This window comes from Brachycentrus maculatus, unplaced genomic scaffold (assembly GCF_059751285.1).
Source record: "Brachycentrus maculatus isolate JH-2025_06_01 unplaced genomic scaffold, ASM5975128v1 h1tg000849l, whole genome shotgun sequence".
Lineage (NCBI taxonomy): Eukaryota > Metazoa > Arthropoda > Insecta > Trichoptera > Brachycentridae > Brachycentrus > Brachycentrus maculatus.
The window spans coordinates 300195-325655 of NW_028281576.1; the positions used below are offsets into that span (position 1 = coordinate 300195).

The 25461-nt window shown below is 31.5% G+C and overlaps 1 protein-coding gene and 1 long non-coding RNA gene across 2 annotated transcripts in view; both read left to right on the forward strand.

Annotated features, from left to right (window-relative positions):
• KaiR1D (Kainate-type ionotropic glutamate receptor subunit 1D) overlaps positions 1-20586 on the forward strand; it is a 226646-nt gene extending 206060 nt beyond the window's left edge. The window contains exons 12-17 of the mRNA XM_088275369.1: positions 7971-8150; positions 12939-13076; positions 14602-14800; positions 15811-16042; positions 18174-18289; positions 19264-20586. Coding sequence (XP_088131495.1) covers positions 7971-8150; positions 12939-13076; positions 14602-14800; positions 15811-16042; positions 18174-18289; positions 19264-19449 — 1051 coding nt within the window. The 3' untranslated portion in view covers positions 19450-20586. The remainder of the gene's footprint in view (positions 1-7970; positions 8151-12938; positions 13077-14601; positions 14801-15810; positions 16043-18173; positions 18290-19263) is intronic.
• LOC148300028 (uncharacterized) lies at positions 19328-25461 on the forward strand. Its single transcript, XR_015839002.1, has 3 exons — positions 19328-19419; positions 21860-21907; positions 23568-25461. It is a non-coding gene; the product is annotated as an uncharacterized LOC148300028 (long non-coding RNA).

The following is a 25461-nucleotide window of genomic DNA, read 5'->3' on the forward strand; positions in this document are numbered from 1 at the left end:
GCGGAGGGCTTTTCGCCTTTCCTCATGTCTTTACGATCAAGATAACACTGCGTTTATATGATGCAGTGCCCTATGCACCATTGTGTGCGGATCATGGTTTGAATGAAAAAAAATGAAATAACACTTTTTCTTCAATTACATTATGACACAATTTAAATGCATTCCGCATCATTTTCAAACACTAAATGAAACTAAGTCTTAGTTTTAGAATTGTACTTTGTTGAACGATAAAGAGGGGGAAGGACCTGTTTTTTTTTCAGTGGGAACAAATACCATGGGGGGGAGGCTTAAGTCATTGTCATATTGAAGAAGAATTTTAAATTCAAGTTTTATTTTCTAAAGTTTCATAACGAATTTCAAAATATCAGATCAGACCCTTTTAACAGAAAAATTCATAAAATTGTAAAGATTAAGTACACAGAAAGTTAACAGCTACATTTTCGAAACTGATACAAAAGCTACAGGTTTCCTGTCTTATATTTGCAAAGGAAACTTTTAAGAACTGAGTAGCGAAAAGTATGAGAAATATATAAAATTGTGTACCCATTTTATTGTGAATATACAATACATTCGAACTTTCGAGTGAAGCTCAAAATACGATATTCTGTACGTTTATAATCAATGATGTATGTGAATGCACTGAAAATCGCTATAGGGGGTCATAAGTATGCAACGCTGAGGTCATCTTATGAATATATGTATTTTTTAAAAAGGTGAGTTGCAACGGTGTGGCCATATGAATGAATTAAAATCCAAGTCCTTCCAAAATTCATTTTTAAATCGAGCCTGCGATATCGCTCACTCCTTTCAAGAACCTCATAAATCAAAAAACTTGATTTTTCAGGAGAACGTTTTTAAGATTAAAAATATAATACAATGTATTAAAAATAAATATCAAGCCACTTATTGAACTTTTTACTGTGCAACAGATCTTTTTAGGTAAAACCTGAATGTTTTTTCTCCATTTGAAAAATATTTAGTATATTTTAAAAAATAATTAAACAATACATTTTCTTTAAAAGGCAAAAACAACACTTTCTGCCCTGTAGCGGGTAAATATTAAGTTAAAAATATTCCTGTTTTGCTGGGATATAGTACATTTTCTGGGCATTCCGAAAACATGCACAACTGAAAATTGACGATTTTTGATAATTGACGTTCTTGAAAGGAGTGAGCGATATGTGCAATGAAATGCTTAATGAAAAAGACGTCAATAATGTTACTTTTAATACGTTAAAAAGAAATATTGTTGATGTCTATTTGACCAGTTGATAAAGAAATGTTTTACACAGTTATACTTTTATGACAGTTTATTTAAATTGTTTTATTTTTAGATTTCCTAGGTGGAAACCTATAATTGGAATTGGATTTTTTTTTTATATTTTATCATATTATGTTATTTTTGTCGAAATATTCTGTTGGTTTTCCAATAATAAAAATAAAGAAATAAATAAAATAAAATAAAATATGGTAAATAATTAATGAGGTGAACGTAGTGGAAATAAGAATGAATGACAGAAATGGTATTTTCTGGCGTTTCTCATGTGTGTGATTATAATCCGGGATTCGGATCTCACATACTAATATAAGAGTTTCTGCTTAATAAAAAAGCTTCTTTACATCTCACCAATAGATGTCTCTAGTGAAGTTCTAGTGATTCAAGAACAAAGTTTCTAAATTGGTTCATATATATAGAACTTCCAAGAATTTGAGTAGTGTGGTTGTCAATAATGGGTAGAATTGGTGAATGTTACACGTGTCTAAAGTGATCACTTAAACCAGCCTATGACGGTCGTAAGCCCCGTAAATGCCAAGACTTCCATATTCTTCTTCATCTTTGATGAAATGTCAAAAAATAATCTGAAAAAGATTCCTGAGGAAAAAGTCATTATTGAGGTAGTAGATTTTAACAGTAAAAAGAAAATACGTTCTTAATTAAGAATATGTCTCGTGCTTATGTAGATAAGATATGTTGATTTAATTAGAAATTCCCCCATCCACTTACGCTTTCGGCAAGCAATGTACCAATTTGACAAAGTATTTCCACTCCATTAGGTACAAGCCGTGAATGGTGGATGGCATTTGTCAAGTGGCATGGATTCGGATTGGCGGGCGTGGCAATTAACTTGATTAAATGCATGTCGGATTCCCCTCTTAGCCGATGCAAGACGCATGTAGCGGGGGTACTAACTACCCCCTACATACAGCTAAGTGATGCAGTGATAAATGACCCATGTAATGAATTGGCCACAACGCGGTTTATTATCAAATCTCGTTAGAGCTCACTTATTCTAAATGTAGGTACTTTCATGTTATTTTTCGACATCTCAACATATATGAAGAAGAACTTTATAAATATAATAGTTTCTGCTCACTAAAAAAGTTTTTACGTCTCACCAATAGATGTAACTCGTGAAAATTCTAATAATTCTTGTACAAAATAAGATCATACATATATATATAAATATATATATATATATATATATATATATATATATATAAATATATATTTATATATATATATATATATATATATATAAATATATATATAAATATATATAAATATATATATATATATATATACATAGATATATATATATATATATATATATATATATATATATATATATATATATATATATATATATATATATACATATATATATATATATATATATATATATATATATATATATATATATATATATATATATATATATATATATATATATATATATATATATATATATATATATATATATATATATTTACATATAAAAATATAAATATATGTATACAAATAGAAAAATGACCTATGAAATAAACTTCATACACTGTACCTGTGTTATATAAGTCAGCACGAACAGGTTATCTGACGTATGGTTGGAGAGCCTTATGTCCATATAACGATTAAAATCGTGTTTGAAAATGATGCGGAATGCATCCAAACACGTGTCGCAGTAGGTTTTAAGAAATTTTGGGATTTACTAAGTAAAACTTAATTGAAAATAGGTACTTTTCATCAAAACAAACGTTTTTACATTTATAAGGACGGGATAATCGATAGCCCGCAACTTGATTTTCACTAAGCCCAGTTAAAATTTGACGCAATTGAACATTTTGCATTCAACATTGTTTTTGTAATGAAAAAATAAGTTTTTTTTTCAAAACAAATATGAATATTTCTTTTCTTGAATTTTTTCACCAGATACTGTGTGGCACATTTTATAAACTTTATAAAATTAAATAAGTTTGTTATAACCACTTTTTAATAAATATTTCTTTTAAATAAATATTACAATTCAAAAGAATTTAAAACTATTTTATCAAAACTTAATAATACGACAATTCAAATAAAGCATTTCAATAATAAACTTAATTTATTTATTTATTTATAATTAGAAAAAAAAATTGTTTTTTAATTTACAATATAAATTTTTAGGAAATGGTAAAGGCAGTTTTTGTTAAACAATAATTTTGTGATAGTTTAGTTCTGCATAATGAGCTTTAAGTTTAGTTTCCGGTTGTATCCTTGGAGGAAATTTTAGTGCAAACTGCAGGTAAACTGTTTATATGGTAGAATTCAGTTTGCTCTTAATCAGTACCGCAAACTTTGGGACATTATCATCTAACACTACTTTCTCCCTACTCTTGGTCGTAGAGGAATGGCTCTAGGGGAACTTTGTGTCTTTCCCGAATACAGTTTAATTGAAACTAACTTTGATTCAAAGGTGAAATGGAATATTGAATGAGTTAGAAAAGCGACTGTTTTTTTATGTATTAATTTTAAATCAAACACAGATTTTTTGAGTCTACTAAGTTGTATTTTACTAACAAAAACACATAAAGAATTATACTGTGACAATTGTTTCGCCTTGTTAGGGCATTATCAAACGAATGTGAAGATCAAATGGACTACGGTCCTTATGTAGCTATACAATTCTAAGTGACGGTTTTAACACGTGCAGCAATAATTTATGGGAGACAACAGTAGCTAATGGGGGATGTAGGTATGTACCCTTATATTTATTTTCTGGGAAAGGAAGAATTTATTGACATGGCCATATTTTAGAGAATTAATATTTTAAAGCTTAATACAATTGTTGGTAATATTATTTTTAAGAATTTATACGCATATTTTTGTTTACTTCTCACTTTTGAAATTATATTTTCGTTAAACGTTAAGAGTAAACCCACTCACAAGAAGGAACAGTTTTTAAAAGTTATAAAGTTAGAGCCTTAGTAGGGTCATACTAAGCGATGTTGCATAAGACTTCTGCTTCTTCTTCTTCTTGTTATAGGCTTCTTCCTTTTTAAGGCGACATCGCAGGAGGTTAATGCCTCCTGCGATGTCGATTCCCAGTTATCGATCCATCTCTTTGGTGGTCTGCCCAGGAGTTGTCTGTGTACCATGGGGTTGGCCGTACAGTGCGATGTGGGGGAATCTGGATGGTTCCATTCTCCTCACATGCGCATACCATTGTCTCCTTCGTTGCCTTCCCCACCTAACGACATCTTCGATCTCGCATCTGATTTTTTTTCTTGGGTGTATATTTGTCACATGAGGTTACATACATTAAACAACACAATATAACGATGTACCACGTTAATTTGAGTTTTACAAGACTATACTTGACTCAATTTTACATTCAGAAATACATTTAAATAATTACATTTAAAATACGATTGCGTTATATAAATCATGATTTTTGTATTTTTTACAATTTAAATACTAGATCTTTTAATTAAAATACATAATTAAAATTACAAAAAGGTAATTTTCAGATGAAATTATGAAATATTTAACTATGCTTTTATACGTCTGAACAATGTCGCTGCTAGAGCAAGGATTTAAGCGTTGTTTAAACTGAAACTGGTTTAAGAAGCAATATCTTAAACCTGAGTTTCCTTAAAGCATTTCCCATGTACACAAACATACTTGTAAATGAAACGTAAACCTAGTGCTAATAGCCTTCTTGATACAAAGTATGCTGAAAAGTGAGGGGCTGAAATTACTCGTGAATGACTTCCCGTTCTCAGTACTCACTGAAAAACCTCTTAAAATATTACAATTACCTTTCCCACTAGAGTACTTGTAAAGCTTTGTAAACAAAGTGCTTATTTAGACAAAAGGAGACTTTAATTTCTCCCCTTGTAGTTATGATTAGCATATAAAAGAGTATCAGGTATTCTTATTTGGTTAAAATATAATATTTTCTTGCGAAACACAACACCTGCAGGATGAAGTTGAATTAGAGTCTCCTGTTCTGTGTTATTTGATTGAAATAAAAGGTAGAAAAAATGTGTTACGTAAAAACAATTGTTTATACTTTCGCCCTTACATATTTTTCATCGATGATTTTGAGAAAACATTTTTTTTATTTCTTTAATTAGCTTATATTTCACCAATATAAGCTATAATGTACACTTAATTTACATAATTTTTAAATATATTTACACCTTGAACAAAACATACCTCAAAAAGAAAATAAAAACATAACAATAAAATATCTAGTAATATCCTTCAGGGTTTTTTTTATAATGTCCAAATATGTATTCGCAAATGCTGGATTTTACTCAATAACATAAATATTTATATCATTGTATCAAGGTTTAACAAAGTGATGGAATATTGAATGTAAATAATAATCACTAAAATGTGCCAATGACATCGTAATAGTCCTGCAAATACCCGAAATATCATATTTTTCAAACAACTTTTTCATCTCTGTCGAGTTTTGTTGAAATATGCATATCTTTATGTTAATTTCTTTGGTGTTTACAGAATACTGAAACCTGTTATTGTCAATACATTCAAATTATTAAATTTCCATCCATCAGAAATCCGTATTGTATTTGTATTCTTCTGATGACAATACTATACATTTACATCTATCATATAACTTCAAACAAATTCGCCTCCTTTACATTTTTCCAGCCTTCTTTCATCCTGCCTTTGCTAACTCCATGATTCACATTCAAATTTTAAGGTTACTACCACGACTCCTTTGTATGCTGTTAGTAAGTTTAGATTTCTCTGTTAGGCATTACTATTATTAGCTACATCTTACTTACTCATATACTTTAATCAGTATATTCATTTTATTTTTAAAGAATAGGGTATTTTAAAAAACTGAATCACGTATTTTCCTGGTGCACTATAATAGTAAAAGACCTGTGCTAAATTTACGTTGAACACGGCTCAAGCACGTGTTCCAGCGTAGAAACAGCGGTACGTACGTTCATTACATGATCGTTAATGTGCCCCAATAACGTTAAAGTTGCACCGTTTGCGGTCTCCGAGTTACGGGAATATGTTCCCGAACCTGTATTGTCATTGGAAGTACGTAAAACTTCACTTACGGGGTCGTAGAAATAAGTGCACTTGATTCAAATCTGAATATTGTTTGATTGTATAAGTTGTATTAAATTTGAAATATGATATAAATTTAGGACTAAAGCTACAAATAGTTAGTGATAAATCTCTTCTATTATATTGCCAAGTAACTTTTTGAAACAAATCTATTTAGAGTTTTATACTACATCTCAAACTTCACCCTTTATTTATATGTACCACGTACAGGAAATGTTAAAACGGGATATTTTTTTATGTTTTTAAAATAAATATAGAAGTGAATTTGTGAACTATTAATGTGTAAAAATATATTAATTTTTTATTAAACAATTATACCAGACGCTAGACAATTCACCCAACGGATACTTTTATTTTGTAATTAAAATGTTACTTTGTTTTAAAATCACTACAAATATTTTTATTTATTTATTTTAGCTGACCGCTTCTTTATCAAGTCTTGATAAAGAAGCCGTTAGCTTCGAAACCGGTAGATATTATATTTAAGTTATAATAAAATATTTATAGTGATTTTAAAACAAAGTTACACTTTAATTAACAAATGGAAAATCACAAAGTTAGTGCTTCAAATATAAATTATATACTTACGAGTTTATTTGACCAGTGACCGAGTTTCATTGTAACTGACATTATTAGACTTTCGGGAGGCTAGACAGTTTACACAACAAGAATTTGAGTGGTGTGGTTGTCAATAATGGGTAGAATTGGTGAATGTTACACGTGTGTGAAGTGGTCACTTAAACCAACGTTTGACGGTCGTCAGCCCCGTAAATGCCCAGATTTCCACATTCTTCTTCATCTTTGATGAGATGTAAAAAAATAATATATTTGTTGACTTTGATTGTTTTGTGTTCTTTATTACGAGTATTGTAGGTACATATACCCATTTACTCGCTTCCTCACACGCACTATTCAACTTTTTTTTTATATTTTTTTAATCTCTTAATGATTTAATCGTCCGCCTCCGTAGTAAAATGGTCAGCATGCTTAGCTACCGTTCTGGAGGTCCCCGGTTCGATTTCCAGGGGGGTTTAATAAAAATAAGTTATTTTTTCACTCTAATATTTATTCAATATTAAACTGGACTGGTACCTGAAGTGGAGGGCTGATCACCTTTCCTTCATGTGTAAACGATCGATATAACACTGCGTTTATATGAAGCAGTGCCCTATGCACCATTGGGGTGCGTAATGGTTTTATTATTATTATAGATGATTTAACAGTTATTATAACTTAAATGTGAAATTGTTTAATTTGCTTTTGTTTTTGTTAATGTAATGTTATATTTATTTTTGTTAATGTAACGTTTTTTTTATTTGATTCTTTTTAAAATATAAAGCTGTACAATTCCCGAACAAATAGAAAAATAGAAAAAATAATTAAGCATAATAAAATAATATTTCATGTTTGAAAAAAATAAATAAGCTGATGACGTCAGCAAGATTGTTTATGGACAATTTCTTTCAGAACGGACTGAATATATTATTTATCGAATCCTCTAATCGGTCCCTAAAACAGCAAATAAAAATATTTCAATGCACAGAACAAAAATATTAATGTCTTTCAGGAAGTAACGTTATTTGCTTTCTCTTTTCAGCGAGCAAATGGTGGACTTCACGATGCCATTCATGAACCTGGGTATTTCGGTGCTGTACAGGAAGCCCATAAAGCAGCCCCCGAACCTCTTCTCTTTCCTCTCGCCGCTCTCTCTGGATGTATGGATCTACATGGCCACCGCGTACCTCGGCGTTTCTGTCCTCCTGTTCATTCTGGCGAGGTAACGTTGGATTATTCATACATCGCTCGCTCCTCTCAAGAACGTCGTAAATCAAAAATCGTCCATTTTCAGTTGTGCGTGTTTTCGGAATGCCCAAAAAATGTACTATATCCCGAAAAAAGCGGCATATTTTTAACTTAATATTTACCCGCTACAAGGCAGAAAGTGTGGTTTTCGCATTTTGAAGAAAAGGTATTGTTTAAGTATTTTTTAAATATACTAAATATTTTTCAAATAGAGAAAATTACATTAAAAGATGTGTTGCACAGTAAAAATTTCAAAAAGTGGCTTGATATTAATTTTTAATATATTGTATTATATTTTTAAACTTTAAAAACGTTCTCCTGAGAAATCAAGTTTTTTTTATTTATGACGTTCTTGAAAGGAGTGAGCGACATGTTCTCTTCATATAACTAAGAAAAAAAATGATTTAAATCGTACTAAACGTACAAATCGTGTCATTCCTAGATTCATACATAAACCTTTTTTTTTAATCTACCGTTTATCTAAATTTCACTTTTTCAAACCCTTATCTACACCCCAATGGTGCATAGTGCACTGCATATAAACGCAGTGTTATTTTGATCGTTAACACGTGAAGGAAAGGTGATCAGGCCTCCGCTTCAGGTAGGTACCAGTCCAGGGTGATATTGAATAAATATTAGAGTGAAAAAATCACTTTTATTTATTTGACCCCCCCTGGGAATCGAACCCGGAACCTCCAGAATGGTAGCCGAGCGTGCTGACCATTACACTTTGGAGGTGGACAAAATTTCACTAAAGTAATTACTTATTTTTCGAAATTTAACAAAGTCTGTTCACCTTGCCTTTATTCGATTAACGATCGCGATAATGATACGTCAATAGAGGCAAACAGCATCCAATGCATTGGTTGCAAAAAAGATAATGATAAGGACACTTTTTTTATTTTTTAAATTTTTCTCGCATGAAGTGATAAGGTTTAAAAGGACCTAAAATCTGGTGGTGTCAAAAGTCTGCGTGTGCATATGAAGAAAGCTATGAGTGTACGTCAGGAAAGAAGAGGGTGGCGTTCCATCCTCTCCTTCTCCTGCGGGGAAACGGCGTAATGGTAGTCAAAAGGAAGTAATAATTAAATTAATTAACTCTGAATTAAATTTTTTTGACCCTAAAAATCAGTAACTGATTTTAATATTTCATATTTAAATTAAATTGAAATTCTTAATATCAAATACCAAATTTATAAAATGATACAATAAACTTTCGTAGCTGTAATAATTTATGTATTTACATAAAAAATGCACTTTTTCATGTTTATAAAATAGGGCTTAATAGTTTCTCAGCCATGCCTAGGGGATGTGAATATTCTGATTATTAAACAGCGTGTGAAGTAATATTGAAACATCTCAACATCGTCTCTGATATTGTTTCAGTTTCGTAAATAATTCCCTTTGAGTTGCCAGCATTCAAAGTACGCTTCAGCACTACAGCCCGATCAAACAAAGCTTTTCTCAGTAGTTGGAAAATTATTTCAGGAAACTCACGTCTTATACGTATATACGTAATAATACTGTAATCGTATTGTGTTTATGTTAATCAAACTTTATGTGCTAGAATTTACGTGACTTTCAGTAGTTGAACAACGCCTACCTCTGAAATGAAGCAGAGCCATTGTTTCAGCTTCATTATTTTGTGTATTTTTTATTTATTTATTTAAAAAAAGGACATATCCATTCTTATATATGTACAATATTTTGAAAGTGTCCAAATACTTGTTCACAATATCTGGATTATCTCCAATTACAGGAGTTATTTTCATATCATTTTTTGACATCTCATCAAAGATGAAGAAGAATATGGAAGTCTGGGCATTTACGGGGCTGACGACCAGCCGATGACGGTCGTCAGCCCCGTAAATGCCCAGACTTCCATATTCTTCTTCATCTTTGATGAGATGTCAAAAAATAACACTTATATATGTACATATACCTTCAATACTTCCATGAGTTGTATACATAGGACAAATACACAGTTTCACATTTATAACACACCAACAAACTTTCATACATTTAAATATAGGTAGGTATATAAAGAAAAATGCAAGGCTTATAAGAACATTATCGTATCGATAAAATGAAGAAAAAAAAAGTGTTTTGAGATGGTGTTTTGAACTTACGGAACGAATGAGTAAGTAAAGAACGGTAAAACAAATTAATGAGGCGAATGTAGTAGAAATGAGAGCACAGTAAGACCGAGGAAAACTTGGCATGATCAAGTGTGTCGAATACTTGAAAAAAGAGTCAGGATAATCGGCGAGTATATATGAGAAGATGCAAAAGAGGCTAAGATTGTTTGAAAAAACAGTGGTATGGCATCCTATTCTCTATGTCTACCCTTACGAAAAAGTGGCGTGAGAATTGTTACTTGATTATTTTTTATATAAATAATCATAAATAATATTATATATACATATATCGTAGTCGTACAGGAGAAAGTGACCAACTGACAAAACGTAAAATGTTCAGGAGGGCCATTTAAACGTTTTTACACTTTTGTTATCAATTAAAAACAAACAAATAATGTATTCACGATTGTGATTATTTTTGTGTGAAAAGAAATGTTTACCAATATTGAAATGAGTAAAAAATATTTTTGAAAAATTACATCCTAAAGTTTTTAAAATTACTTAAAACAGTTGGTCACTTTTTCCTGGCAAAAATTTAGGAATAAATGCAGATAGTCACATTTGATTCTTAGAATGAGAACGGAAACGTTAGTTACAGATACAAAAGTTTAATTCAAAGCATTTTATTTTATTAATTTAAATTAAGAAAGAAACTTTTTTTTGGAAAATAAACTAGCTGGTAACATAACATATTTTTTTAAATAACATAACTTTTTTTTAATAAATATACAAAAAGTAAAGAAGTATTAATCTGACTCAGATTCAGAATCTAAGTTTGGTTCTGGTGCTCTGTCCTCCAGCCCGGGTTCGATTCCCAGGGGGGGTTGAAAATAAATATTAGTGATTTTACACTATAATATTTATTTCATATTACCCTGGACTGGTCCCTGAAGCGCAGGAGTGATCATCCTGCCTTCATATAGGTAACGATCAAGATAACACTGCATCAATACGATGCAGTGCCCTATGCACCTTTAGTTGCGGATAAGGGTTAGAAGAAGATTTGAGATCTAACATATTTATCAAATCTTAATTCATGTACATTATATGGATCACTCTTTCTTGATTTTTACATATTTTCATCAATAATTTACCTCTACTGGCCATTTGACTTTGAATTTAGTCACTTTGTTTCTCTAGAAACATTTAAATGTCAAATGTTTCATACAGAACTATACATAACTTCATGGCGTTGAAAATTGTTACAACAGGCAATATTGTCCAACTGTCACTTGGTCACTTTTGCTTGTAAAGAAAATGAACATCAATGCAGTTAGTCATTTTTAACAAGTCAAAATATTATACTTCCAAGTTAAAAATCGCTCTGAGATTTTTTTCAGGGCAGTATTAAGCTAGTAAGATGTCAAATAGTTAATAATCACGTTTTTGTAAAAACTGCAGTTGGTCACTTTCTCCTGTATGACTACGATATCATCCGTATGGTGTATAATCAAATACCTGATAAAATGAATAACGTTAATAAAAAAATTGTTTATAAAATCAACATTAATCTGTTTTTTTTTCTAGCATTGTCGTTTTCTTTCTTATGTCTGGCTTATGATATGTTTAATTTATAAGTTTTAATATGATTTCAATAGTATGATTTATAATTTTTAGACCTGAAAAATTAATTAGGATTTTCTGGCTGATAATAACAATATTTTATGTATAACTACATGAAGGTTTACTCCGTACGAGTGGCACAAACCAAATCCTTGTAACCCCTCTGATCCTGATCGTCTGGAGAACATCTTCTCTATGGTGAACTGTCTGTGGTTTGCCATTGGATCCCTAATGCAGCAGAGTTGTGACTTCCTCCCAAAGTAAGGAATAATGTTCAATCCATCAATATGCAAAATCGCTCAAAAACGGATTTTTTCAATTCATGGTAATGAAATATATTTACAACGGTTATTTAAACCGTTATTTTTAACAGTCATTTTTAACAGTTAATTTTTAAAACTATAAGCTGTGAACAGTTATTTTTAAAGATCATCAGACTGAACCACGCGTTGCTGGGGATGGTCAAATGTCTGGTTAAATGGAATAGAAAGAAAAGTAGAAGTACAAATTTCTAAAATGTTAAAAATTCACCATATGAATATATAATACTTTATAACCTGGAAAAAAGATGCTGTCTGCCTTGAACAAAGTTTAACATTGCTTGTGTCACTCTTACTTTTAACAGATGGTGCTGCCATTTTAGTAAAGAAATATTTTTTAAAATCTTTCACGGGTAAAAAACGCCTGTAACAGGTGTATAAGAACACGAGTGTATTTGAATGTAACGATGTGTTAAAATTTCAAGGCAATCTGTGAATACCTTTTTTTGAATAATTGAGTTTGAAAAAAGTAGTTTAAATAGCCAAATAAAATTAAAAGATTTTAATAGAATAAACAACTACACAAAGTGTTTTCTATGTAGATAGCACTATTAAACAACAACAAAATTGAGAAAATCCTTTTTTGAACAATTTTCGCTCCAAGAAGGTCTGACAACGTAAAAGCGGGTAAGATTATATTTTTAAAAAAATGTCTTATAATTTTGTTTGTCACATTTATTTTTATATTTTATTTCCACCTGCCATCTTACTTCTCTCACGTTCTCTGTTGGACCTTCCCAGGTTCAGCCCCTACGAATGGGACAACCCCCACCCCTGCCTAGACGAGCCCCAAGTATTGGAAAATCAGTTTTCGCTACTGAACTCACTTTGGTTTACCATCGGCTCCCTAATGCAGCAAGGTTCAGACATAGCTCCGAAGTAAGTGCTCAGCAACCAGGATTGAATTAAAAATATCATAATATTTATTAATAAAACGCACACACTTTACAGACAACCAATTCATACAATTGTTTCCGGGGCTACATTATTTAAACGTTTCGAATCATTCAATTATTTGAGAATAAAATACATGACGATGACCACTTTTAAGATATTAATATAAACACGACTTATTTTGAGAACTATGAATATTCTCTAAACTAGTCGTGTTAACATTAATACATTCAAAAATGGTATATTTAACCATTTCATATAATTATTTCCGGGGCTGTATAATTCAAATATTTCAAATCATTAAATTATCATTAAAAATACTTTATTATGACCACATATGAATGATAATATTAATGTAAACATAACTTATTTTGAGAATTATGAATGTTCTCAAAATTAGTCGTGTTAACAATAAAAATGTGAACAATGGTCTAGTTAACCATTGCACATAATTATTTCCGGGGCTACATAATTAAAGCATTGCAAATCCAGTAATCATATCAAATAAAACAGTTGTTTAAGATCACTTTTGAGTTTATTAATATAAATATAACTCGTTTTGAGAACATCTTAAGTAGCAAGACTAGTCAAGTTTACATTACTGTCCTCAAAATGGGTATTATTTAAGTGATTTATTTGTTATTATTGAATAAAAATAATAAGCTTGAATAAGACCAATTTTGATAGTATTTGATTTTAAATGAGACAAGTTTTGAGAACCATGGATGTTCTCGAAACATCGTGTTTACGTTAATTAATTCACAAGTGATATTTAACAACTGTTTTGTTAATAATAATTTAATTATCATGTTATTCACAAAGTTGTACCAAATCAACAAATAATTCTAAGTCATGATGTCTAAATTTTGCTGCATTTCTTAATTTTTTCCCTTTATTTTATTTTTTTCACACAAAATTTCATTTTGATTTTGATAAAATAAAAATAAATATTTACCCGCTTTTCTTTGTAGTCCCGGAATAATTATAAATAAAATATTCTAGTTTTATTTACATTATTTACAACACAAATATATATAGATGTCAATATATTTAATAAAATCGCTACTTTTTAAATTTATTTGACAGTTTTGCTATAAATACTTAATGTAAAACTGTTACACTTTATCCGAAGACTCGTTGCTGTGGCTTAGTCTACTCAAATGAATAATAAATTAAATAGAAAACACACATTTCCAATATGTTTAATTTAACAATTCATGAAACAATGAAAATGTTGTAAACAATGAAAATATTAATAATGTTTGAAACAGCAACGCAATCGAAAACTTTGAATATGCTAAGTGACAACATTTGTCAAGAAGCACACTGTCATTGCCATTAGCAATATTACGTTTTAATTATTTTGCTGTTAAGTTCGATAGATGTCACTACCATAGCAGTGAAAAAAAATGTTAATGACTACCTAATAAATACAATCATCTGAGTTTTTGTATGAAAAATTTAATACTAAAAAAAAATTGTGTCTTACTAGTTTGTTCGCACATTTCAGGGCTGTATCGACCAGAATGGTAGCAGGAATGTGGTGGTTCTTCACCTTGATCATGATATCTTCCTACACTGCCAATCTCGCTGCTTTTTTGACCGTGGAACGGATGGACTCTCCCATTGAAAGCGCTGAAGACTTAGCCAAGCAGACGAAGATCAAGTATGGCGCTCTGAGGGGCGGTTCAACTGCAGCTTTCTTCAGGGTAAATTTTATATTCTTGAATGTTTTTTGCAGATACTTTGTGGCACATTTTATTAACTTTATGAAATGAAACAACTTTGTTTCAACCACTTTTTTATTATTAGTACACTTTAACCTATCAGTTTCGACAAGAACATTGTAATTATCAGGGTTTATTAAATTCTTAACATTAAAATACTCATAGTTAATTACATTCCCTTACCAAAAACTTCCACACACTCCGTATACCAAATGAAAATATTAGTAAAAAATATGATTTAAAAACTCCTTAATGTTATTTTTAGTGTGCATAAATTTTCAATCCTAGAAAAAATAAACATAAACTAAAATATGTCATATTTAAAAGCATTATTTACTTTTTGGTATGGTAAAAAAGCACTCTTTTTATCATTCATCGTTCACATTGTATATAAAACTAGTTAAAAATTCTACCTCATGACTACTGGTTTGAGAATATGTATATAAAAAATATAAATTCTTTCATACTCATAAAAACAAGTATATTAAAACAACAACAATGTCGCTTATTCCATTTTAATTCCATATGAAATCATCATTATCAGATTGATGAAGTTGGTAACGACAAAACCTAGTCACTAGTTGAAAAAAATGGAAAAGATAAATGGTTTTTACTTTATTATACATATTATTGCAATTCCAATAACAATTGTCAGTACATAATTTAAATCTTATAAATAAAAGTGATTTTTCAGTCTTATATTTCCAATATTTAATTTAATTCTAAATTGGTTCCAATTTATGATTTTAATTTATCGTTTTGCTTTCATAATAATTAACGTTCATCTTTACAATGCATCAAATGAATGCTTTGCCCTTTGCACCATTGAGTACAGATAAGGGTCAACAGTAGTAGTAAAAGTCAGCAAATCGAGGGTCTATTAAAGTTATTATTCAGGTATACCATACATCGGGGACTGTATCCATTTTAATGCGGCTGATTTGTTGAGATTTACATTTTATTTGTTGATTTTTCCTTCGTTGTTTTTCTAGGATTCAAACTTTTCGACTTATCAACGAATGTGGAGTTTTATGGAGTCGGCCAGGCCGTCCGTGTTCACTTCGAGCAACGTGGAGGGGGTGGAAAGGGTCGTGAAGGGAAAGGGTAGCTACGCCTTCTTGATGGAGTCTACCTCTATAGAATACGTCATAGAACGCAACTGCGAGCTAACACAGGTGGGAGGGATGCTGGACTCAAAAGGATATGGAATCGCAATGCCACCTAGTAAGTATTTTGTGCGAATTGTTAACTATTACAATACGAATGATAAACTTTTCTTTTACGGGCCACAAAATGTGGTAATAATTAGTTTGTTTCTTTCGTAGTCAGTCTTTAGCCGTTGGGGCGCTTGTGCACTGCACGGAATTTTACCGTCCGGCAGTCCGGTTTTTTTTCAAATAAAAGCGACTATACTAGTTCAGCGTGATCGATTTCACGCGCACCGTGATCGCCCACCGATCGAGCGCACCGATCCGGAGTAAGATAGACAAATGCACAAGCCAATCATCAATTTTTTCATGCTAACAGAAATAATGCTAATAGTAAAATTCCGTATGGTGCACAAGCGCTCTATCTATCCTTTGTACGTCTCTTAAATTTAACGTACCGGCTACAATACGGTTTTTTGGTGGAAGTTTCATTTATTATTTACCATGTTCACACTTTATTTACTTAAGAGCTTTTTAAGGACTTTCTGTACTAATGTAGGTACTATCAAAAAATGTACATTTTAACAAAACATTAATTATTTCTGTACCAATCGTTTGATTATTATGAATTTTTCAACGAATACACACGAATACAACGAATATACTATTATAAGAGTTTCTGCTTACTAAAAAGCTTCTTTACATCTCACCAATAGATGTCTCTAGTGAAGTTCTAGTGATTCATGAACAAGGTTTCTAAATTGGTTCATATATATAGAACTTCCAAGAATTTGAGTAGTGTGGTTGTCAATAATGGGTAGAATTGGTGAATGTTACACGTGTGTAAAGTGATCACTTAAACCAGCCTATGACGGTCGTTAGCCCCGTAAATGCCCAGACTTCCATATTCTTCTTCATCTTTGATGAGATATCAAAAAATAATATGAATACACACGACGTTAAATAACTTTTAGTCGTAAAATATTATTTATAATTTAACAAGTGGCAGTTGAGATTATGAGCAAGAAGTGTCGTATTGTGAAGCATTTTAGAAGCATTTCGTATTTATTAAAAATATTCTCTTCAAAATTTTACATTATCACTAATAATAAAACTTATTTATTTGATTTTATTTTTAGTTTGTAGAAACTATCATTTTTAAATGGAAAGTTCAACTTTGAAATCGATATAGTGATTTGCGTGATTGTGTGAATTATTTCCAGTACGTAAGCAGAAAAACCGACTAATCGGTTTTTGGTCGTTTACGTTTGGCAGCAAAAAGCCGGTCGGCTAAAATTATTAATATTTTTTTTATAAAACCCTTATCCGCACCCCAATGGTGCATAGGGCACTGCGTCATTTAAACGCAGTGTTATCTTGATCGTTTACACATGAAGAAAAGGTGATCAGCCCTCCGCTTCAGGTACCAGTCCAGGGTAATATTGAAAAAATATGACTTTTTTGACATCTCATCAAAGATGAAGAATTTCTTCATCTTTGATGAGATGTCAAAAAATAATATGAAAATAACTCCTGTAATTGGAGATAATCCAGATTTTGTGAACAAGTATTTGGACACACTCAAAATGTTGTGAAAAAATCTCTTATATTTATTTTACCCCTCTTGGGAATCGAACCCGGGACCTCTAGAACGGTAGCCAAGCGTGCTGACCATTACACTACGGAGGCGGACCATTATTATTTAGTAATTGCTTATTAACACATCAACTACCAAAAGTCGACTTGTCGGCTTTTGGTAGTTAGTACATGGTTATAAAACATTTTATGGTTTTTTGTTTCTTCTTACTTTAAATTTTTTTTATTTGAATCTGTGTTGGGAAAAGGAGGAATTTGTAGTGTGGGCCAATCAGGAATTTCTTTGCATTTGCTTATTGCTATGAAAAAAAACACATAAAACTCCTCAGGAGAAGGCGGACTGTTGACTATCCTCAGTTAAACTTCCATTCTACTAGAAGACGGTTAAGTATTTTGTGTCCTGCCTTGGTTAATGGTACCAATGTTCTTGCATTTCGGAGTTAATTTGGTCCATGTAGTGTAAGCGGGTCGTCCTCTGTAGTTTGTGCCCTCGAAGTGCTCTCCGCAATAGTAAGAAGCAGGCTAGGATGAATAAATAATACAAATATACGTATTTTAACACAAAAAAAAACCTCTTAGCTTGTGAAAAATATAATCCTTTATTTTTACAGATTCTCCATACAGAACCGCAATCAGTGGAGCAGTACTAAAGTTGCAGGAAGAAGGGAAACTGCATATTCTTAAAACGCGCTGGTGGAAAGAAAAAAGAGGCGGAGGATCTTGTAGAGTAAGTTCTTAGCTAGTATTTTATATCGAAATTAAACTTTAACCGTATTTTTATAACCCAAAAGCTCGTGAGGCTTTTTATTGCGATTTAACGTGCTTTTGAGTGGTCGAAACATTCACAAAAACATACCATGGATTCATAAAACACTGAAAATGATGTAGTTAAACAAACAAAAATGCATAAAATAGTTATTTTATCAATCACTTAAACAGATCGTAACAGATCTATGCTGAGTTATCACAAAATAATATAGAAAAAGATGTATTATTTTAATCTGTGTTGGGAACAAGAGGGATAATCTAGTGTGGGCGAATCTGGAACATCTCAGCATTTGCTTATTGCTGGGAGAAAACCACGTTAATCTCCTCACGAGAAGCCGGACTGTTGACTGTCGTCAGCAGACCTTACGTTCCACTAGAAGAGGGTTCGGCATTTTGTGTCTTAGCTTGGTTTACTGTACCAATATCCTTCACTATTTTTGGCATTTATAATACTATCTTTCATGAGTGGAATGATGAATGTCGGACGTGTATAAAGTGATCACATGAACCAGCATATTACGGGTAGTAAACCCTGTAAAAATACACAAACTCCCATATTATTTTTCATCTTTGTTTAGATTTCAAAATGTGAAAGAATAGATGATTTTTTTACTGTCAACAGACCTTCCGTTCCGCTATGTAGATGAGCTTTCGGCATTTTGTAGCTTAGCTTGGTTTATGCTACCAAAATCATTCAATATTTTTATCATGTGGTATCATACATGACAGTGACATACCTCTTGTGACAGTTCCTTATGAGTAGTGTGGTCGTAATCATGCGTAGAATGATGAATATGGCATGTTTATAATGTGGTAACTTGAACAAGCCTATGACGTGTCATGAACCTTGCAAAAAATGACATACTTTCATATTATTCATCATCTTTGAGGTGTCCAAATGTGAAAGCGTAATCGACTTGTTTTTTTTTTCAGGACGAGACTTCCAAGTCCTCTTCAGCCGCCAATGAGCTAGGGCTGGCCAACGTGGGCGGCGTGTTCGTGGTCCTGATGGGCGGGATGGGCGTCGCGTGCGTCATAGCCGTCTGCGAGTTTGTGTGGAAGTCGCGGAAGGTGGCCGTGGAAGAGCGGGTAGGAACCACTGTTCTAATGGATACCTAGCCCGAAATCACGGTTCTGGCCGACCATGAAGATATCCTCTACCATCTCTGATTTACCAGAACTTCTTCGAGTGAAGACTAGTGTACATAACAAAATAAAAGCATTTTATTATAATAGTAAATAAAAAAATGATGAAAAGATTGCTGAAGATAAAAGAAGGGTAGTGAACGCTCAGTACAGAGTAAATCTTATTATTCTTCTTGGCTCCATCGAAACTTATCGTCTTTGTAGACTGTTGGGATAAGCTCTCCTCATCTTCAGGTCAGGTTCTTCTATCATAGACAACGTCATTGTAGAAGATTCATGAGAAAGCTAAGTTGGCAGTGTACAATGCAGACCTGGTTCCAACCTGGTTCAGAGTTGGCAGAAGAAGGATAAAAAGAGACTGAACGCAGTCGAAATGTAATCATTCAGACGAATGCGTGGCAAAATGATGTGTGATCGAGTTTCGAATGGTGAAATAAAGAAAGAATGCAAGGCTGAGACAAACATTATCGATACAACTTAGAAAGGTGCGTTTAAATAGTCTATATATGTGAACGGAATGAGTGAGGAAAACAAATTTATGAGGCGAATGTAGTTGTAAATAGAAGCAGAAAATAATCAAGAAAAACTTGACATGAAGAAGTCTTTGACATACAAGTCAGAAGTTGGAATAACTGGCGGGTGTGTATGAGGAGATGCTTGAATGTGGAGAAGGCGAAACGGCCGAAGGGTAAATTATTTTACCAAAGATCTAACTGAAGATTTGTTGTGAATATATTATAAAAATTTAAAAGTTCGATTATATTGGTGTACATATTGAAATAAACGTTTAAAAATATGATCAGAAACGTTTGTTGATGTAAGAGATATCTAAAATTATGAATGTTGATGAATGGTAACTATTATATTGTGTTAAGAGTCAAATGTTTCTGACGATTTTGGCCATCTGAAAAGCTCACCTTAAAAAGTTTATGACAAATAATCAAGCAGTTTGCAATAAAAACATTAAAGATGAATGAAGTTTTGTCACTACAAAAAAATTATCTGCTGAGATGAGCTTATTTTTAAAGTATATGCAGAAGAAAAATGCATGAAATGCATATATTAATGCGTTGAGGTTGTAAAAAATTATCAAAAATAGGAAAAAATAAATATTGTAATTAATATTAGGTTCAAATTGAAGATAATTTTATGATTGAATGACTTAATAATAGAAGAAGGAAAATATTATAACATAAAACTCAATCTTATATTTTTTGTACTTTTATCAAACCAGCTTTCACAAGCACCGTGGCATGTTTGGGGATATATATGTATTGCGAATGACAAGGTGCTTGTTGAAACCGATTGAAAAAAGTATTAAAAATAAAACAGTTTTAAAACAAAGTTTGAGTTCTATTTTATAAAGTTTGTTAAATGTTTATTCACAAAGAATCAGAAAAAAACATTCAAGAAAAGGTTTTTTTCTAATTTTTGTCGATCTATCATGAAATTTCATAAATTCAAAATATTTTTGTTATTATTAATCATAATGATTTAAAGAAAAAGGTCAAACAAAAACAATATTGCTAAATAATGCATTGATTTAAAAAAAAAATTCACTTCAGGTAATTTAAAAATATCAATTTAAATAGATTTTTTTGCGGTGTGAATATCAAAAATAGTTTTTAACTTTAAGTGAAATTATTTTTTTTTTATTCACTCTATCATGATATGAATGATATTATTTCACGAATGATATATCTTCATATATACCCTCAGCTCGAATTCAAAATAAGTAAATTAAGAAGTAAAGAATCAAGTAACAGTCCATATATACATCGTCCAAAAATTAATATAATATGGATGTTCAATAATGGATAGAATAGTGGACGTTACACAAGTGTGTAAGGTGATTACTTAAGCCAGCCAAATGCCAGGTCGTAATTCCTTAGACTTCCATCTTACTTCGTAAAAAAATCGATAGATGTCTCACCTCAAGTTCTGTTCTTCCTGTGATCTTCTTTCTCGAACGATAAATGAACGACACCTATAAAATTAAAATTTTAATGATAGACTGATTGCTGTATTTATAAAATTACATTTTTTAATGATGATCACTATTTCTTGTCTTGATACATTTTATTTTTAGTTTTAAATGTTGTTCGTTTTATTATTTCACTTATTTTTTATATCTTCTTCTTCTTATTCTTCTTGGTGTAGGCCTTGTAGCCTGTTTTTAAAAGGGATTAGCGTCCTGTGATGTCGATTCCCAGATATCGATCCATCTCTTTGATGGTCTGCCCAGGAGTCGTCTACAATGGGGTTAGCCATACAGGGCGATGTGGGGGAGTCTGGGTGGTTCCATTCTCCTCACATAATTTATATGTTGTATTTTTATATGTTGTATTTCGTTTATTTTATTTATTATTTTAATTTTTTTCAGAATAAATGAAAACACTTCAACAAAATCGTTCAATTACTTCTTATTTTGGTAATTATTTGATTATTTTATTATTATTTCAATTTCATTTTTGTTTATTACATCATTCATTTTAATTCCATGACTTAAATAATGTACTTTAATTACAAAATTACAATCTTAGTTGTCTGGGTATCTTTTCTTGCTTTCCATCCGGGTTTTTGTGGGCCATTTCTTAGGAGGTAAGTGATAACATTTTATAACATTAATTGATTCGGCAGTCACATTATGGTAAAAGCGATCCATTTTTCATTTAAGTTTTACCCGGCAAATATCACTATTTCGCTATCCGTTTAAAATATAATGATCTCGAATATAACTAAAACATGGTAGAAATCCTTAAAAAAAATTATTATGAAAAGTAATATCAGTAAAAGATTAGTAATGCATTAATTCGGTAGTGTAAAAGCAAAGGGGTATATCTGTCTCAGACAAAATTTTACAGGAGAGCAAAAACAAACTTGTGAAAATCAATAACTCATTTGTTTTATGTATTTTTTATGTACATATCATTAATAAAAACTAAATTAGTATTGCAACTACAGCTATATCCTTTCGCCAGATTATGGAATACAGTATTTTAGACATTTTGTGGAACAAACTTAGAAAATGAAAAATTTGACATTACACTACCGAACTGCAAAGATTTTAAACAATAGAAATTCATAAATATATAAATAATAATAAACCCATAAATAACAACATGACAAAGAATTTAAACCTACCTCCTATTATCTATCTTCCCTCCTAGTAAAAAAAAAGAAAAAGCTCTTACCCCTTCTTCAAAGTCTCAAGGATACAACTCTCAAATTTAGACTTTAGGGATCAAATTCTGCCATTATCTTGATAGTTACTTCAGAAATAATTGCACGTACGTGACAAGAAATCGACTACAGACTAGACGTCTGTAGAGCGATGAACCGTGCATACATAAAAATATACTAAGATGCAATTTTAATTATCTCTTTTAGCACATTTAAGATCAAAACCATAGTTTTGATAGTTTAACCTGTAATAGTTTTTTTTTAAACAGTTATTTAAAATGTGTGAATTTTTGTTTGGATGACTCTGTATTTATTTTATTAAAATATAACACTTGAATATACCACTTTAATGAGTTTTATTTATTTTTACGACTAGTTTCGAAAACGACAAATGTTTTCATCTTCTGGTACAAATTAAATCTATTAATCAATTAGTTTTAATTTCTACTAGAAGATGAAAACATCTGTCGTTTTCGAAACTAGTCGTAAATATAAATAAAACTCATTAAAGTGGTATATTCAAGTGTTTAATTTTAATAAAATAATCATGCCATTCCACAAAGTTAATGCCGAATCAATAAATAATACTGTTTATTTAAATATAAATAACAAAGTCTTACAAATTAAACGCACGTGAATGCAATACATAAAACAAATGAAACCGACTACAGACTACATCTGCAGAGCGATGTAGTCTGTAAAAAAAATATACTAAGATACAATTTTGACACATTTAAAAACCAAAGAGTAACCTTTAAAAGTTTTTTTTTTAAAACAGTATTTTAAAATGTTGGCATTATTTTTCGATGACCCTGTATTTAAATGTAAATAACAAAGTCTTACAAATTAAACGCCAAATAACTAATAACAGCTTTCCAACTAATTGATATGATTACGATATTTTTCAGGCTTCTCTTTGCTCCGAGATGGCCTCCGAACTGCGGCAGGCCCTGCGCTGCCAAGGCGGCGGCAGCGGCCAGGGCAGCCTGAAGGGCGGCGCCCGCAAGAGGGCGCCCGCCCAGGGCCAGACGGACATCTCGGGCCAGCCCGCCGGGCTCGGCTCGCCCTACATGCACTACGGCTTCGGCGGCAAGGACTCGCTCAATTGACAGCAGTGATCTGTCACCTTCTCCGCCGACTTTGAGGGCGGAGGAGGGTGAGAGAGTAGCCCGAATCATAAGATATACTTAACTAACAAACTGAACGTCTTAATCGCGTAATAATTTTTAATTTGTGAAATCTAAACTGACAGTACACAACGAAGTCCAACCTTGTTCCAACCCATACATTATATACATTAGTATAAAAGTATGAAAGTCAAAAGGGTGAAAGACTAGGTCGAATCTTAAGATATACTTAACAAAATAAACTGAACATTATGACGTCACGATCGCGTAATGATTACTAAGAAAATACCCGTAAATGGTGCATTGAAACAAATTTAATCTAAATTGATAGTACACAACGTCCAACCTTGTTTCAATCCTAATGTATGAATGTCAAACCAGAAGAAGGTGAATATACTCATTAAACAAACTAAACATCATGATGTCACGATTATTTAATAATTAATTAGAAAATACTCGTTTTAAATGGATATAAGTGCACTGAAATCAATTATAGAAAATGAAAACCTATCAGTGACAGTACACAATGCAATTTTACTCGGTTTCAACATATTTGTATGAAAGCAAAAGCAAAAGAAGGTGAAAGAGAAGATCTAACTTTCAAATATACATAACTAACAAACTCCACCTAATCACGTCCCGATCGCGTAATAACTGTTAGGAAAATACCCGTTTATAATGTATAGAAGTGCACTGAATTCACTTATAGGAAATAAAAAACCTATCAGAGAAAACAATATTAAAAGTACACAATTAAGTCGAACCTTGTTTCAACCCTAATGCATAAAAAACAAAGCGGAAGAGGCGAAATAAATATTGTACCTTAAAATATACTAAACTAATAAACTGAACGACATGATTGCGTAGTAATTGTTAAGATAATACACGTTTATTATGTATGGGAGTGCACTGAAATTGAAGTCTAAATTGAAAGTACACAACGAAGTCCAACCTTGACCCAACCGTATAGTATGAAAGTCAAAGTCGAAAGAGGGTAGAAGAAAAAATCGAACCTTAAATATACTGATCTAACAAACTTAACATTATGACGTCACGATCGAATAGAAGTGCACTGAAATCTATTAAAGCAATTTAAAACCGACAGTTCACATCGAAGTACAATCTTATTCCGACCCTTATATATGAAAGTAAAACGTGGGGTTGGTAAAAAAAGGGTGAAAGTAGATTGAATGCAGTCGAAATGCTAACTGTCAATACGGTAAAAAGATAAATGATGGATTTTCAAATTGTCAAATAGGAAGCAATGCAAAGTTTGTTAAGACGGTTTGGGCAAGTATTCACAATCGAATGAATGAAAAAATCACATTAAAATAAATTTATGATGCGAATTTGCTTGGTAATAAGAAGCTGAGGAAAACCAATGAAAACTTGGTATGATCAAGCATTTTAAATACATGAAAATAGTAAAGTCAGGAATCTGAATAATCGGCGAGTATGGATGAGGAGATACATGAACATGGAAGAGGCGAAGATTGTTTGCTAAACAGATCGGTATGGCGTTCTTTTCTCTCTGAAAACCCCTGAAAACTGGAAAGAGGCGTGATGGTTAGTTAGTTAGTTTTAAAATACTCGTTTTACAAATCCCAGATAAATTTACCCCACAGACATTGATCAATTAAAAAATACATGTAAATACGAAAAATAACAATCAAAA